The sequence below is a fragment of the Acinonyx jubatus genome, chromosome B2, assembly GCF_027475565.1.
Source record: "Acinonyx jubatus isolate Ajub_Pintada_27869175 chromosome B2, VMU_Ajub_asm_v1.0, whole genome shotgun sequence".
Taxonomy (NCBI): domain Eukaryota; kingdom Metazoa; phylum Chordata; class Mammalia; order Carnivora; family Felidae; genus Acinonyx; species Acinonyx jubatus.
The window spans coordinates 140,490,505-140,507,860 of NC_069385.1; the positions used below are offsets into that span (position 1 = coordinate 140,490,505).

At 44.0% G+C, this 17,356-nt stretch overlaps 1 protein-coding gene across 5 annotated transcripts in view; it reads right to left on the reverse strand.

Moving 5' to 3' along the window:
- Positions 1-17,356, reverse strand: part of MBOAT1 (membrane bound O-acyltransferase domain containing 1) — a 104,068-nt gene that overhangs the window by 31,914 nt on the left and 54,798 nt on the right. For 4 of the 5 annotated variants that reach the window (XM_027040401.2, XM_027040399.2, XM_027040403.2 and 1 more), the window contains exons 2-4: positions 13,353-13,498; positions 12,042-12,119; positions 6,349-6,444 (exon numbers count right to left, since the gene is read on the reverse strand). In XM_027040401.2, the coding sequence (XP_026896202.2) occupies positions 6,349-6,444; positions 12,042-12,119; positions 13,353-13,498 (320 nt within the window). Of the gene's footprint in view, positions 1-6,348; positions 6,445-12,041; positions 12,120-13,352; positions 13,499-14,481; positions 14,637-17,356 lie in introns of those variants that run through there. The other variant, XM_027040402.2, reaches the window with a different exon arrangement.

Here is a 17,356-nt window from a genome sequence, read left to right on the forward strand (position 1 = left end):
CTAGACTTCAAGTTATATTACTAAGCTGTAATAATCAAAATAGTATGGTACTGCCACAAAAATAGACACATATTTCAATAGAACACAAAGGAGCCCAGAAGAAACCCGCAACTTTATGTTCAATTAATCTTTGACAAAAGAAGAAAGAATACGCGATGGGAAAAAGTCTCTTCAGCAAGTGGTGTTGGGAAAACTGGAAAGCTACATCCAGAAGAATGACACTGGACCATTTTCTCACATCATACACACAAATAAACTCAAAATGGATTAAAGACCTAAATATGAGACCCAAAACCATCAAAATCCTAGAAGAGAGTACAGGCAGTAATTTCTCTGACATTGGCTATGACATTTTTCTAGACAGGTCTCCTGAGGCAAGGGAAACAAAAGCAAAAATAAACTAGTGGGACTATATCAAAATAAAAAGCTTCTTCACAGCGAAGGAAACCATCACCAAAACTAAAAGACAACCTACAGAATGGCAGAGAATATTTTCAAATGACATATCCAATAAAGGGTTAATATCCAAACGTATAAAGAACGGATACAACGCCACACCCAAAAAACAACCCATTTAAAAATGGGCAAAAGACACGAACAGACATTTCTCCACAGAAGACGTGCAGATGGCCAACAGACACATAAAATGATGCTCAAAATCACTCATCATCAGGGAAATGCAAATCAAAACCACAATGAAATATCACTTCACACTTATGAACATGGCTAAAATCCAAAACACAAGAAATAACAAGTGTTGCCGAGGATGTGAAAAAAAAAAGGAACCTTAGTGCACTATCGGTGGGAATGCAAACTGGTGCAGCCACTGTGGAAAATCATATGGAGGTTCCTCAAAAAGTGAAAAGTAAAATTACCATATGATCCAGGAATTCAACTACTAGGTATTTAACCAAGGAATATAAAAACACTAACTCAAAACAATATATGCACCCCTGTTTATTGCAGAAGTATTTACCATGGCCAAAATATTAAAGCAGCCCAGCGTCCATGAATAGATGAACAAATAAAGAAGATGTGGTATGTACATATACATGCAATGGAATATTGCTCAGCTAGAAGAACGAATGAAATCTTGCCATTTGCAACAACATGGATGGATCTAGGGAGTATAATGCTAAGTGAAGTAAGTCAGAAAAAGACAAATACCGCATGACCTCACTCCTATTTGGACTTTAAGAAAGAAAACAAACGAACAAAAACTTAAAAAGAGACAAACAAAAAAACAGACCCTTAAGTACAAAGAACAAACTGATGGTTATCAGAGGGAGGTGGGTGTGGGGACGGGTAAAATAGGTGAAGGAAATTAAGACTATACTAATCATGATGAGCCCAGAGTAATGTATAAAATTATTGATTCAGTATACTGTACACCTGAAACTAATATGACACTCTACGTTAATTATACTGAAATTTTAAAAGTCAACAGAAGGAAAAACTTATACATATATATAAGGAAAGAAAATCACTTTTTTTTTTCTGATTATGGTTCCAATTTGGAGAAAGACATACAGGGAAAAATGAATAAGGGAAAACAGGCAGATGGAGATGTGATTAGGGTAGAAAGAACAATGCCACTCCCTCCAACACACACACACACACACACACACACAGAGAGAGAGAGAGAGAGAGAGAGAGAGAAAATCAGTGCCTTCCTACAAACTCCAGGCAATTTACCAGAAGTGGTACCCATTCGTCCATGTCTATTTTCCGTATCAACTCCCACCAAAAAATAACCTGTCTTTTAAAACATTAAACAGAAACTCAATTTTGAACAACATTCCAATAAAACCTACCTAGTTTGGAGCTAGGGTGGTTAAGTTCTCTGTCCTGGTAAAACTGAGATGGGGCAATGATATAAAGTTGGCTGGCCAGCATCACGCCAGATCTGACATTCAAGGATCTTATTTCCTCCAACAGGTAATTTTAGGTCCAAAAGAGCATATTTTGCATTTTCATTACTCTTTTCTTTATAATAAAAGTCCTCTTTTATTGTAATATTGTAATACTAATATATTAGGAAAGCAAAGAGTCAGGCAAGCCTCAGTTAGACAGGGTGGGAGAATAGGAATATGACAAACTTTCAATCAATGGCAACCTAGGCTGGGACTGCCATCTTGTACAACCAGGGGCTCCAAATGCAACGTGAACTATGCAACTAGTAGCCTTAACTCAGCAGCTGAGGAGCACAGGAGGCTCGCACAGTACTCCCTCATCTCTGTTGCTTCTGCCCCACTGGCAACCCCCACTCCCTGGATTACCAAAGGAGGAGGTGATGGTATGACAACTTCAGCAGAATGTTACCAAAGTCCTATCAGCTCTTCCAGCATCAGGAAGAATAGGGAGGGCTCCGGAAGTCACAGCAAACAAAACAGATGGTTCCATCAGCTCCCCAGGACTACAACCAAGGGCAGCGGGAACTCTTCTCCACTTAGTTCAAAGTTCACTGAGTGTCTGTCGGGAACCATCCAGTGGTCAATCAGAGTAGAATAGGCTTACCCTTCGCACTAATCTTTGCAAAGGTGTAATCTCCACACTCTCGCACGCAACTGTGAAGAACCATCAGTTCTCCATTGTAACAGGCACCCACCAAATACACTTACGTGGCAGAACTTAGGCTCATGTCTGGGAATTAAATTCCAAGTGACTATACTAGTTATCAAAGAGCTGACAGAAGCCTGAAGAAGCACGAAATAAGCAAATCTCCCTGCAGACATCACTTCTTTGCCCATATTATAAAACCCAATTACTTGCACATACTGAGTTGGTCAGGTGGAGGGGCCAGGATGTCATAAACCAAGAGAAGAAAACATTTCCCAGACAAATGATCATCTCTAGCAGCAAGGGGTGCAGATAAGTGATATTTCTATTATGCCCCAGCAAGGTGAAAGGAACACAAAGGCTATTGTTCTACTCCTCTAGACCATTTCACCATAATATGCATGCATATGCATTCATAATATGCATACTTGCAAATATATTTAAGTATTATTTATGATTTCTCGTTATAATCATATAAAAGAATAAAACAATTATTAAAATCACCAATAAAGACCTCCCAACAGAACTACTGTCTCGGCATTTTGATTATTTCCTTCCAGGGCTTACTACGCATGTCCACATTCATAAAAACGGGAATCTTTTTTTTTTCTTTTATTTTTGAACATTTATTTTTATTTTGAGAAAGAGCACCAGCAGGGGAGGGGCAGAGAGGGGGAGACAGAATCCCAAGCAGGCTCCATGCTGTTAGCACAGAACCCGAGGTGGGGCTTGATCCCATGAACTGTGAGACCATGACCTGAGCCAAAACCAAGAGTCAGATGCTTAACTGACTGAGCCACCCAGTCAGGGACTGAGCGCCCCTAAAAGTGGGAGTCTTAAGTCATGTATTAGTTTTGTGGGTTTGATTTTCCATTGTATTGTAAGCATTTTCCAGTGTCCTTAAACATTCTCTGAAGACAACATTTTCAGTGGACACGTATTAATACCATGATTTAATCACTCACCTCTTTTGGACCATTTAGGATGCTAACAGCTTTTCACTATTGACAACAGCTGAACACCCTTAGGAATACATTTGATTTCCTTAAGGTAATTCCATTCCTAGGAATTTCTCCTATCATAGAATATGAGCTTAAAAAAAAAAAATTCCTGCTTGAAATTTTATGGCTAAGTTGCCTTCCAGAAGGGGACGGTACCAATTTGTACTCCCACTATCAGTGTATAAGCATTCTTGTTACAGACTGTTCTCAAAAACACACGGGCAACTCAAATTGCCAACATGATGGGAGAGCAATTAGCTGCCTGAATCGGCCGAGCCTGCAAAGAGGAAATGAGGGTTCTTCTTTCTGCTTCCCTCAGAAATATCAATTTGTACCCTTCTGGGAGCAAGACAGAAGAATGAGCTCACTTCCACACACTTCAAAGGAATCAAGTACCCGCTTTATTACCAGCAACTGTTGAGCGTCCTGCAGGGGAACAGTAAATGTTCCGGTATTTTTAACAGCCCACATTCACAGAGAAAACACAAAGGATATTCGCCACTAATAAAAGCGTGTCGTCTGTGGTATCCTCGCCATTAACAACAGTCCAGCCCACAAAAACCTGATTACTTTCAGAAAGTCAAATAAAATGCCATGCCCCAGAATAATTTAAAGTATGAGTTTAGCTGTTACTCCCAAATTAAAAACATATATATGTTGTTTGGCACAAATGCTGATCTCCTCTAATCCCACTCAATTCCTGTCTGTGTTCTTATCCTAAAGACGTTTATAGGGGTGCCTGAGTGGCTCAGTTAAGGTGGCAGCTCAGGTCATGATCTCACAGTCCCTGGGTTCAAGCCCCGGGTCGGGCTCTGACAGTGTGGAGCCTGTTTGGGATTCTCTGTCTCCCTCTCTCTCTGCCCCTCTCCTACTCATGGCCATGCACTTACACTCCCTCTCTCTCTCTCTCCCAAAATAAAAAAAAAAAAAATTAAATAAACAAAGACGTAATAAAGTATGTTAAGCTCTTCAGTTTGGAAGCATGCTACAAAGGGAACAGCTATCTCGTTAGGCTGTTTTAAAACACCAGGTTCAACTTCAAGACAGAACTTTAGGAGCACCTGGGTGGCTCAGTCAGTTGAGCATCCGACTTCGGCTCAGGTCATGATCTCACGGTTCACGGGTTCGAGCCCTGCATCGGGCTCTGTGCTGACAGCTCGGAGCCTGGAGCCTGCTTCGGCTTCTGTGTCTCCCTCTCTCTGCCCCTTCCCCGCTCATGTGCTCTCTCACTCTCTCCCTCTCTCTCAAAAATAAATAAACATTAAAATAAATTAAAAATTACGTTTAATGCTGTAACTTCCTGGCTGTATTGTTATCTTTGTTGCTCCCATATTTTCCACATGTTGCTAACGTGTCATTAAAAAGTAAAAAGTTGTGAACTTGTTTCAGAAAAACTCAACAACAACCGTGCTCCACAACATACAGGGAGGGAAATGCAGAAAGGAGACGAGTCAGAGAGAAACGTAAAATCCCAGGAACCCAAGGATAAGAAGAACCAATGCATGAAAGACCAAACCACAGTCACAGAAACTTCAGGACACCAGTCTTTGTGGCCCAAACCAACACTTCTGGCTTCCCGAGCCTCTTCAAGGTGGGACAGTTAAGTCGCAAAATTTGCAAAGTTCGCAGAACTGAGCTGTGAGTTGCAACACCTTTATTTCACTACCTCCCCTCCAATAACTCATGAAAGGAAGTGCAATTCAACCGGAGGGGAGACCCCAGGCTCTGCCTGACCTCACGCTGCTGCAAAGAACAGACCCAAATTCCCCAGGAAGGAACATGGTGAATATACAATGTGTTAGGAGGAATCACCCTGCTTCAGTGTCCGTTCCTCAAGATTCATAAACAGCTGTTCCTAAACAAACAGCGACAAAGTATAGAATTTTCACTTATCTGCCCACAGTCATCACTAGGTGACCATCAGGAGAGGGGTGGCCCAGCAGGTTAAGGCCAAGAAAAAACTTTTGCAGCCCAGCATGAAGACCCTTGCTGTGCTGGGTATTACCTTCAAGTCACTAGAAGCCTAGGGAATCTGGGGGAAGGGTCAGGACGGGAACCATTTATCAGCTGGGAGCGAAAAATTTCTGTATTATTAATTAGTAGGAGATAAACACCAAGTCCATGTTAAGAGCATTGTACCAGAGGACTGGAAACGTTTCCTTTAAAGAGGAAGACAGAGGGGCGCCTGGGTGGCGCAGTCGGTTAAGCGTCAGACTTCAGCCAGGTCACGATCTCGCGGTCCGTGAGTTCGAGGCCCACGTCAGGCGCTGGGCTGATGGCTCAGAGCCTGGAGCCTGTTTCCGATTCTGTGTCTCCCTCTCTCTCTGCCCCTCCCCCGTTCATGCTCTGTCTCTCTCTGTCCCAAAAATAAATAAACGTTGAAAAAAATAAAATAATAAAATAAAGAGGAAGACAGTAAATACTGTAGGCTTTGCAGGCGACATGGTTTTGTCATGACTATGCAACTCCACCGCTGTAGTGCAAGAGAGGCCAGAGACAACACGTAATGACCCGGTGCCCAGTTGTGTTCCTTCGGGACTCTACAGAAACAAGCGGCAGGACAGACATGGCCCACGGGCCATCGGCTGCCACCCCAACCTTACAACACAGCAGGGCCAACAGTCCTGCAGAGCAATCAAACCTTCAGCCCCAACCTCATTAGCACAGTCTTACCAACCGATTGAACCAGCCACCAAGGAGTCTCCTGTGCAGCCTTGATCTTTACAGACCCCGAGAGACGGAGTGCAAGTCTGCAGTCGGGCCCTCCCCCCCAAATTAATACACTCACCCAGAAAAGTCTGTAGTGAGAATTCCATAGTGGAAGATGTATATCCGGCTGATGTGGCATATTGTAAGGTATCCCATTGCTACAAAGAAGGAGTATCTGAAAGCAGAAGAGAGAAGATCGGATGATTACGCGTGGCAGTAACACGATCGGCTTTCTCCTCTTCCTCTCCCTCCCTCCCCACATATCGTCAGTCACAAAGTCCTCTCTGCTTGGTCTGTAACCCAGCTGATCCCCTCCGCTCACTTTTGCATTCACTGCCTGGGACCCTTCATCTTTTCTCACCTGCACACAGCACAATGGAGTCATCCCAGAGGGCTTTACAAATTGCCGATGCCTGGGCCTCACCCCTGCTATTCTAGCTTAACTGGTACAGGATACACCCAGCAGGTGTAATTTCATCGTGCAGCCAGAGCTGCGAAGCAAGAACCTGCAAGATCTTGCGCTCAGATTCTCCTCCTCAGAAACCACTGTGTCTACACAACGATCTTTGTAAAATACAAACCGAACCAGCATTATGCCGCCGAACTCTCCCTTCCTGAAATACTTTGTTCTCTTGGCTTCTCTCTCCGTGATTGCTTCCCGCCTCTCTGGTTAATGCTTCCAAGGTTCTTGCTCAGCTTGTCTTCCTCCACTTACTCCTTAGGTGTGAGCATTCCCAGTGCCCTGCTGGGCACACCCCTGCCCAAGCCTGAGGCTTCAGTTACCACACACCAAGATCACGGCCTGGCTTCCTTCCGACACCTGCCATGACCACCGGGGTACGAACCAGCAACACAAAGACAGACAGGCGCGCGCGCGTACATCATTCAGAACATTCATCAATTTGTAATCACACATATGTGACATTAAAGAACAAAAATTCAACTGAGTAAACTTTGAAGATCCAATTATCTTTATTAAGCGATTTGTTGACCTGGCTGCACCCCACTTAGCAAATAGAGGGGTGCTCCGAGGAGTTGCACAAAATGGAAGGTTTTTACAGGAAGGAGGGTGGCACAGGGAAGTGACTAGGAAAAGAAGGGATTGTTTCAGGCAAGGCCACTTTCCCTTAGGAGGAAGGGTCTCCTCACGCAGATGACCTCATGTTCCCTTTGGGGGATGGAGAGGGCTCATGGGATAGACTCTAGAGGTCATTAGTGCTGACCAGAAAATTCCTGGCTGACCGGTTAAGACTTCCATTTCTGGGGGAGTTTGAAACTGCCCTGGGCCCTAGTTTGGTGAGTTGGCCTACGTGACTCCATTTTGGGTCTGTGGTCTTTTTCATCATGATCATCAAATTAACTGTTGTCTCCCTTACTAGACCATGAAGGCAAGAACGTCTTGTGTGTTTCACTCACAAGAGTGGCCTCCTGGGTGCTAGGTGAACAAAAACCAAATAAATGTTATTTGTCTTAAAAGTCTCCAATGGCTCCCACTGTCCAGTCACATCAAAACTCCTAAACGCAGCAGGCGATGTGCTCCTGCACGGAGCTCTACCTTTCCCTCGTGGACTCCTCACTGAGCACACCCCACGTCCACTTATGCTCAGACGACACCGGCCACTCTCTCTCCACAATTACAGCTTGCATTTCCAGGCCAGATGTCTTGCTCACACCCCTTCCTCTGCCTGCAACTCCCTCCTCTGTCCTCTAGCCTACCTAGGAACTGTCTAATTACCAGGTAAGGCCGGGCTCCGGGTCAGTACCCCCCGCACCAGCTTGCTCCACCCCTTCCCTCCTACCCCCAGCACAATTCACTGTTCTGCTCCTGGTATATCTCCAGTGCTCCATGCCAACCTCATCATTATGATGCTGAAATTATATGCATGTGTCTGTTACGCCAACTCACCATGACCTGGAGCACCCCAACCCTTGGCCATAGAGGGGGTTCGTGTATGGTTAGCTGAAAGGCACTGAAAGGAGCACATTCAACATTTCAAATGGTGCAGGAGCCCATCAGAAACAGACATAAATTTAGAAGGTATAACACTGAAACATGGGTCATAAAACAGAGATGAAGCATATTCTCAAATTATATTGAAATTCACGAGTTCATGTTAAAATAACTCATGGAGACCGAATGGTGAGGTAAGAATCATAAAAACACACTTGGTAGCAAGGGAGAGCCAGCTAGTGGGCGTGAAGCAGTTCTGTAAACTCTAAAGCACTACATAACTTTACGTTCTCTTTGCAAACAAAGACGTCCTGACACAAAATAAGACTTTCCCTGCCTCGGGTTCATCCTTAACCCTTTCCCAAACAGAAAGACGGTGAACAAAGCAGGACTGAGAGAAAACAACTCCCTGAAGGGCTGAGCAGAAGCAGAATGGTGCTAGTTAGGCCCTTCTGCCTCCAGCCTCTGTGTTCTCTCTCCAGCCAGTTCGTGAAGGTCAAGGCAAAAGCACGAGGCAGATACAAAAGACAAATTCTCCCACGGCCCTCTTGAATGCAACCATACCTGCTTCCTCTTTCTCCTTCGCAAGAGCTAGACCCATACCTTCCCCTGCCCCCCAGCCCAGCAAAGAAAGGGACTTCAGCTCAGTAGTTGTAACAAGTACTGTGTCCCGAGACAACAGCACAATGCATTCATGCTCTGGACGCACCTGAAAAATCTAAGGAATCCAGGAGTGGTAGAGAGATTACACATCATGTTCTGGAGACAGACCAACAGGACTTCAAAGCCCAGCAATGGCAAAGCTAATGTGGGAAGTTTAAATACTAGCTATTTTATGAAGGAAGGATGTGGCAGAGACTGGGGCATGAGTGATGGTAACATTCCCCTGCTGACCTGGGTGGTGGTAACATGGATGTATTCATTTATGAAAATTCCCTATGTGTATACCTATTTACCTCTCTGAGCATTCATTTCTTCAACCTGTGGGGAGGGGCGGAATCTGTATCCCAATTAATTGTCCTAGAGAGAATATATTTGTAATAATGACGTGAAGTATTAAATATATTACATGATATACTAAGAGTTTATAGATTCAAAATAATGTAACAGAACTATTTTTTGTAATGTTTTTGTTCTTATTTATGAGAGAGAGAGAGCGAGAGCATGAGCAGGGGAGGGGCAAAGGTGGGGGGGGGCACGGACAGAGGATCAGAAGCAGGCTGTGCACTGATAGCAGGGAGCCCGACGCGGGGCTCGAACTCACAAACTGTGAGATCATGACCTGAGCCGAAGTCGGACGCTCAACCGACTGAGCCACCCAGACATCCTGAAACATATCTATTTAAAAGAGCATGGCTTAGCACTTGGCACAAAGCAGGTACCCCAAAATTGGCAACTTATCATCATGTTCTCACAGAGGCGGTCTATCCTAGGAGATACAAACTATATTCTGCTCCAGTCGGTCTCGATATGATCAATTAACACCTGTGATTTCTGCCCAACATAGTGGCTTAGGAAGGAAACAGTTGGCACCCCAAGAAATCTGTAGACAAAGAGAAAACAGTATGTCTAGAAATCGGTTAACTCCCCATAGCGGCAAAGCCTGACCTTCCCCGACTCTCCCCAGCCATGTGACAGAACTCTTGTAACTGGCTTGGCAAGGGGAAGAAAACGATTCCCAAAGAATCATGAAATCCTGATCCTGAAGAAACCTTAAGTTCAAACTATCACACACGCCACATTTTATAGGTGGGAAATCTGATGTACAGAGAGGCTGCATGACCCTTCTGAACTCACACTGCCAGAGAGAGCCAGATTTCCAGTCTCATGTTCTTTCCCTGCATCAATAGGAAGCAATTTCCCTCCGTCAGGAACCATGAACCACTCCCTACTTCCGCAGTCCTGGCAAAGAAAGAGCTTGTGCTGGAGTCCTTTTTGGTCTTATGACCCGGGCCTCTGCTACCACAATATTACTGTGGTGGGACAGACACAGCCTGTCCGTAAACTGCTCGGCTCAGCCAAGGCTGGAGTGTTCCATTCCTGGCCAGAGGCTGACACTGGGCCCCGCACGGAACAAGCATGTGCATGCAGGTTCTTGACTCTCCGAAAAATGGTCCACACCGATTGGGATCACACAAGTGTGGAGAGAGCTGACAAATCACAATTTGTAAGGTAGTTAAAAATATGCTACAGAGATATACCCAATTTTTACTAACTGTTGAATGGCTTCCAAACTCAAGTTTGGGGAAAGCCAGACATTTTCACCTCCCACTAACAACGGCATTTTGTCATAATATGGAGCATTCCCAAAGCCCATTCTTACCAAATCAGAAATATAGATTTCCTATTTCCCTTCTGAAGGAGTGACACGATCCCTTTCAAGGAGGGCATTCAGAAGGAAGAGGATGGCAATTCAATTTTTCAGAACTCATCCAGACACTAAGTTGGGTGAAAATAAAATTTTAAAGCATACAAAAATACTTTCCCTTAAAAATTTTTTCCCTCGGAAACAGGAAATTTATTGTAAGTAATTTACCAGATTATACATTAAAAAGTGAAATTTCAATGATTTGCAGAAGGAAAACTATTGTGCTAATAGTCTTATTAATCAGAGTTTTCAGGGAGCCTGGGTGGCTCACTTGGTTGAGCCTCTAGGGCTCAGAGACTCTTGATTTCAGCTCAGATCACGATCTCAGGCTCATGAGATCGAGCCCTGTGTTGGGCTCTACACTGGGCTCTATGCTGGGCATGGAACTTGTTTAAGATTCTCTCTCCCTCTCCCTCTGCCCCACCCCCACTTGCACATGAACTCTCTCTCTCTCTCTCTCTCTCTCTCTTTCTCTCTCTAAAAAAAAAAAATCAAAGAGCTTTCTGAAACTAAAATAAGGCATCTGCTTTTTCAGGGAAGCCAGCAGAAAAGAACTTACAACAGGACAAATGTCTTTTCAAAGGTATTCATTCATTCCGTAAATATTTATTGAGACTTTACTTGTGACAGATACTGTTCTAGGCTCTGTGGACACAACAGTGGACTGTGTTTTCACGTTTCAGTGTTACAGAAAGACAGAACGAATGCTGGGGTTTCACAAAGACCACAGGAAACACAGACAATGCTAAACAGATACCCAGGTGTCTGAATCGATTATCCAAGCACGTTGCCTTCAAGGCAGAATTAAGTTACTTCTCTGCTTTCAAATCAAAATATCACAGTAAGAATATTTCTTCCTCTTTTGACCGTTTTAGTATACATATTTGAAGTACACAAAGTTTTGACACGGGTCCACGCCTGGAAAGCCACAGCCAAATTCAAGATAACAGACATATCCGTCATCCCCCAAGTGTCTTCCTGCCTCTCCGATCCCTGTCACATCTCCCTGTGCCGCCCCACCCCGGGGAGCCTCTGATCTGTTCTCTGTCACTTCAGATTAGTCTACATTTTCAAGAATAGAAATGTGTGTGGCTTCCTTCCTTCAGCACATTTACTTTGAAGATTCATCCATATCATCATGTGCTATTAATCCTTCGTTCCCTTTTCCTGCTGAGTAGTATTCCACTGTGGTGACCATCTGGGCGGTTTCCAATTTGTGGCTACCATACAGCTGCTTCTCTTCTGACACAAGGGGCTTGCCACCCTTTCACAAAGCTTCCTCTGACTGCTCCCAGCACTTAGGGCCCCCCTGTCTCCTTCTGATATCCCAGAGAACTTAGGATACGCCACTTGTGACGGGCACATGGGGAAAGTGCCCCTTAACCCTAGAAACACATTTCACAGGTCATGGAAAAAAAACCTCACCTTGCACGGCTCACTCCCAGAATCTTACCTGTGAATACTGGATACGCTGGCCGTGACCATGATCCCGTAGCACATTAACACCAGCACAAAAAGATGCACAGAGTACCTTTAAGACATCAGGGAGAGAGAAGGAGGAGCGTTGAGTATATTCCAAATGAACATGCCTACTGGACACGCACACTGTGCTCCGCCTATGCCCCCACCAGAAAGCACATGATCTGTTAAGTCATGTTTATGCAACAGAAAATACATCAAAGAGTTTTGCTCCGTGTGATTAAGGTACTAGACTAGATCTTGAAGCAGCAGGAGGAAGTCATGACACAGTCTGTCACCTGTGGTGCCAGTAATGTCAGGATCCATAAATGGAAGGTTTGCACTTTGGCACACATACAACTGAGAGTCCAGAAGAGTTCTTTCTCTCTTTAGAACTTTTTTTTTTTTTTTAATTTTAAAGCACCAGGACCAAAACTGATCCTCACCAGATACCAAGACTTTTACCTGGTAGTTGATTCAACATACTCATCATCTTTTCTCAAATTTTTACTGAAGGAAGAACAGCAGTATTATAGTATCCTGAATGAATTCACAAAAATCCTTAAGTTGTATTTCTAGAAATGTTGGTTCCTAAAACTCTTTCCCAGAGAAGTGCCACTCCCAGGGTATTTGGCCAGCTTATCTGGTAGAGAAAAGAGTCATCCGCAGGCTCTCGCTGTTGAGCAATGACTCACACTTCCTAAGACCAGCACTAAAACTCTTCTTCTACTTTACGCACAGGACTAACATCAATTATTATTGTCATGCAAGAAAAACACCAATATCTACAACAGGTAAGAAAGGTTCCTCATCTGGAAAATGAAACCTTATAGCATTCCACTTGCTTGACCCAGGGTAACATCAATGGAAGCACAATTTCTAGAAAAAATTCACCGAATTGACTTCTAATGGATAGTCAGTTTATTGGTTCTAGGTTCTTTACAATAAATGAGATTCCTAGAATATACAATAGTAGTGTGTGTGTGTGTGTGTGTGTATACACATGTATATGTGTATGTGTGTGTATATATATACACATGTATATGTGTATGTGTGTGTATATATATGTATGTGTATATATATGTGTGTGTATATATATATATGCGTGTTTATATATATATGTGTGTATATATGCGTGTGTTTATATATATATATATATATATATATATATATAAAACAATAGGAGTATATATATATATTTTTTACAATAGGAGTATATATTTCATTTCCTGCCTGGGAAATGCCAAGAATGTTGCCCCAACACACCCAAATGATAAATACTAGAATTTCTGAGGCTCATACTCACCAGCCAAAACAAAAGATGACAAAATAGATGCCAAAAACGGTGGCAAATGCGTGCCGGACATCGGGACTGGTTTTACCAGGACTTAAGTAGATGCGGAACCAGAAAGCGGCGAACAAGGCAAACAGCTGACATGCTACAAAATTCACCTGTTTGGGGGAAAGAGAGAGAGAGACTCAAAACCTTTATTTATCCTTCTGCCTGTGTGCGAATTCTCTCCGGTCTTTTCGGATCTCCACATCTGGGTGCATCTGCAACTTGGACTTTTTCCTCAGCAGAGTGTTTGTTTGGAAAAGGTTCAGGAGACTGACTGGGTAACCAGGCCCCTCATCTGATGTGAGATGTGAGAAACCTGAGTTTCGTTCTCAAATTTTTTTTCATTTTTTATATACACATAATTTGTCAAGTTAGCTACCATATAGTGTATACAGTAGGCTCTTGATTCTGGGGGTAGATTTCACGTCTAATTTTTCAAGACTAGCCAAGCTTGCTTTCTCACCCACAACACAGAGGGCTTTTCAATGTAGAGGGCCTCAGTGACTGTGAGGTCAGTTTTCTGGGTCTCTTTCCACCACATCCCCAGTGCTATCCTAAGATAAAGCACGTGTTCTGTAAGAGGCACAAATGAACCAAATCCGTGACGCATCCCTCATGAAATACCTGAGAAACTAAAGGCTTCTCTCCAAAGTCATCATCAACTGTTTGACTCTAATTTTTCTCATTTTAACTTAACACCAAATGAAAAAAATAAAATAAAAACACATGAACACCAAATGAACAAGAGGACAGCTCAAGTTCAAGGAGTGGCACTAAAAAGCCACACACAAAAAAGAAACACCCCCACCTTACACTTCCAACGCCACCCTATCCAATTATTTAAAATAGGCAACAAATTTCCTTAGAAAAGTCTCATTCATCTATCTCTCAAAAATATTGTACGTACAAGAAAATATAAAATAACTCCCTGATACCCCGTGGAAAGACCGGCTGATGTAACACAAAACCCAAATGCATCAGGTGATGTAACCATTAATTACAACAGGAAGAGCGGTTCAAACTTTTCAGAGTGTTCGGAGGGAAAACTTAGCTTCTAGAAGACACTTAACGGAAAAGGGATCGAGGATATAAATACCTGAATAGAGCCTCAAATTCAGCCTCCACAGTTTCTCACGCGACAAAAAACTGTAGCTGCTGGTGAAATTCATTAGGGCTGTCTCCCGGCGGGGGCGGAGGCAGCAACATTAGCTCCTCCTGAGCTCACTTTGTTTTCCTGATAAAAACCAAGATGACTTGGGGCCCCTGGTAATTCACAGGAAGACTTTTCAGAGAATCTTCTGTTTCGTTTTTGAAAACTGTGCTGAGTTTCCCCTCTGTTTGGAGACCACTCTTCGCGGACCTTTCCAAACACTGATCCCCGCTACTGCCTGCCCTGGCTTTCTACCCTGGAAGACAGAGAGGAGGTGAACCGTGATTCTGGTCTGCATGATGTGGTCCTATCATTTCGTGTAGCCTAAACACGCCACCGCCAACTCTCTCTCTCACGCACACACACAATGGAGAGAAAAATAATCACCTTAGTGAGGGTCCAAATGTAAAAGAATTGGCAACTGGAAAGTCAAAGTTATGATCATCTGTAGGTGATCAATCACACGTTCTTTCATACTCTCGGCCACAGCAGAATACGGTCCCCCAGGCAGCAGAGCAGCTCAGGGGAAATTGGTTCCATTCCTTGAGGTTTGCCGGTAATTACTGAGCACCCCTGCACGGGAGGAATGATCCAAAGGGTAGATCGTGTTCTCACGTGCAGTCCCGGGACCAGCAGCCGCAGCTGCAAAACCATCAGAAATGCAAATTCTCGGGGCACCTGGGTGGCTCAGCCGGTTAAGCATCCAACTTAGGCTCAGGTCATGATCTCGGAAAAAAAATTTTTTTTTTTTTGAGACAGAGAGAGACAGAGCATGAAAACAGGGGAGGGTCAGAGAGAGGGAGACACAGAATCTGAAACAGGCTCCAGGCTCTGAGCTGTCAGCACAGAGCCCGACGCGGGGCTTGAACTCACCGACCGTGAGATCATGACCTGAGCCGAAGTTGGCCGCTTAACCTACTGAGCCACCCAGGCGCCCCAATGGAAAAATTTTTTAAAAAAGAAATGCAAACTCTCATGCCCCACCTGAGACTTAGCTAAATTAGACCTTCCCAAGGTGGGTCCAGCAATCTGTGCTTTAACAGCCCCCCAAGAAATGGGGGTGCACAGTCACTTTGAGAAGCCCTGGGATACAGGAGAAAGGAGGCACGCTGCCTGCCTAGCAGACCTTATACTCTGAGAAAGGAACACAAGAACCCACAAGTAATTGTAAAGTAACATTAACATGGCTCAAAGTTAGTACATGATTATTATTCTCTTACATTACACCCCCTTTAGATCCGAAGTAAATAATGAGAAGTTTCACGGTTAAGGAGGGATGAGACTCAGGCTGACAACTAGGAAAAAAACTGTTGAAACAGGTAAAAACTGAGGCGCGGGAGCAGTTAAAGACATGAAAAATACTGCTGCCTGGGGCACCTGGGTGGCTCAGTTAAGTGTCAGACTTCGGCTCTGGTCATGGTCTCGCGGTTCGTGAGTCTGATTGAGCCCTGCGTGGGCTCTGCACTGACAGTGTGGAGCCTGCTTAAGATTCTCTCTCTCCTTCTCCCTCTCTCTCTCTCTCAAAATAAATTAAAAACCGTTAAAAAAAATACTGCTGCCTGGATCCTATCCCCAACCATTCTGACATAACTGGCCCGACATCAGGACTTTCCAAGGCGTTCAGGTGGTTCTGATATTCAGGCAAGATGGAAGGCACCTGGTTTAGAAGTATAATAAGAGGGACCCTCAGAGGCACCCAGGAGGAACTAGACTTTCTCATAAAGAAGAAAAGCACAAATAAACGAGAAGGAGATTGGTGAAGGTCGTGCAGCAGGGATGAGACAGAACAGATTTAAGCTCAATGGTCGTCACTCAGCCAGCCCAGGAATCCTCAGCCTCCTGAGAGTCTCATCAGCTTGGCTTGTCTTAAGGAAGGCGGGTCCTTCTAACCCACCTCCAAGGAAGAATAAGGCTCACTGTGGGGAAACTACCTCTGATCTTGTCACCCTCGTGATCGATAAGGAGGAAACAAAGACTCGCTGGGCCACTGAAGCAATCTGCCCTTGTTCAGCCACCATGATCTCACGGGTAACCAACTGAATATCCTAGCTCTGACTCTCGGGTGTCAGCTGGGTGAGCTTTGGTAATTCATTAATTAATTCTACAAACATTGACTGGCTGATGCTATATGCCAGATACTGGGTACAGCGGGCAAGATATTGTCACTACCAGCAAGTTAGGAAAAGAAGACTTACGTGCTCTGGGTTTCAATTGCTTTTTTCGGGGGGCGGAGGGGGGTTCCAAAACATGTGCTTTGGGAGACCTAGTCTGTAACGGTCTCTGATTCTAATCTAACTCAAATCCTTTCCCTTAACTGGTAGTGGTTAATGCCTAAACACAAGACCCTTGGGACTAAAAGCTTCCTCCTACACACAGACACAACCCACACCCCCATCCTCTTCCCGGGAGTGAGTCATGGATGGCTGGATGAATGTTCCCTGGCAAACTGTTCCAAGGCAAAAGTGGAAACACACACACACACACACACACACACACACACACACACACACACACACAGCAACACCGCTCAGTTCTCGCAGGAGGCTCCTAGCAGGATTGCTTTTCAACCACCAGATGTACATCTTAAAAGGCACAAGCTGAACCACAGTTAGCCACCTCTTCACATCCATTAGGATGGCTATTTTAAAAACAAAATAATAAGTGTTGGCAAGAATCAGGAGAAATCAGAACCCTTGTATGCTGCTGGTAAGAATGTAAGATGGTACAGCCACTGTGGAAAACAATATGGCGGTTCAAAAAATTAAAAATATAAGTACATATGATGCAGCCATCCCACTTCTGGGTATTTACCCAAAAGAAC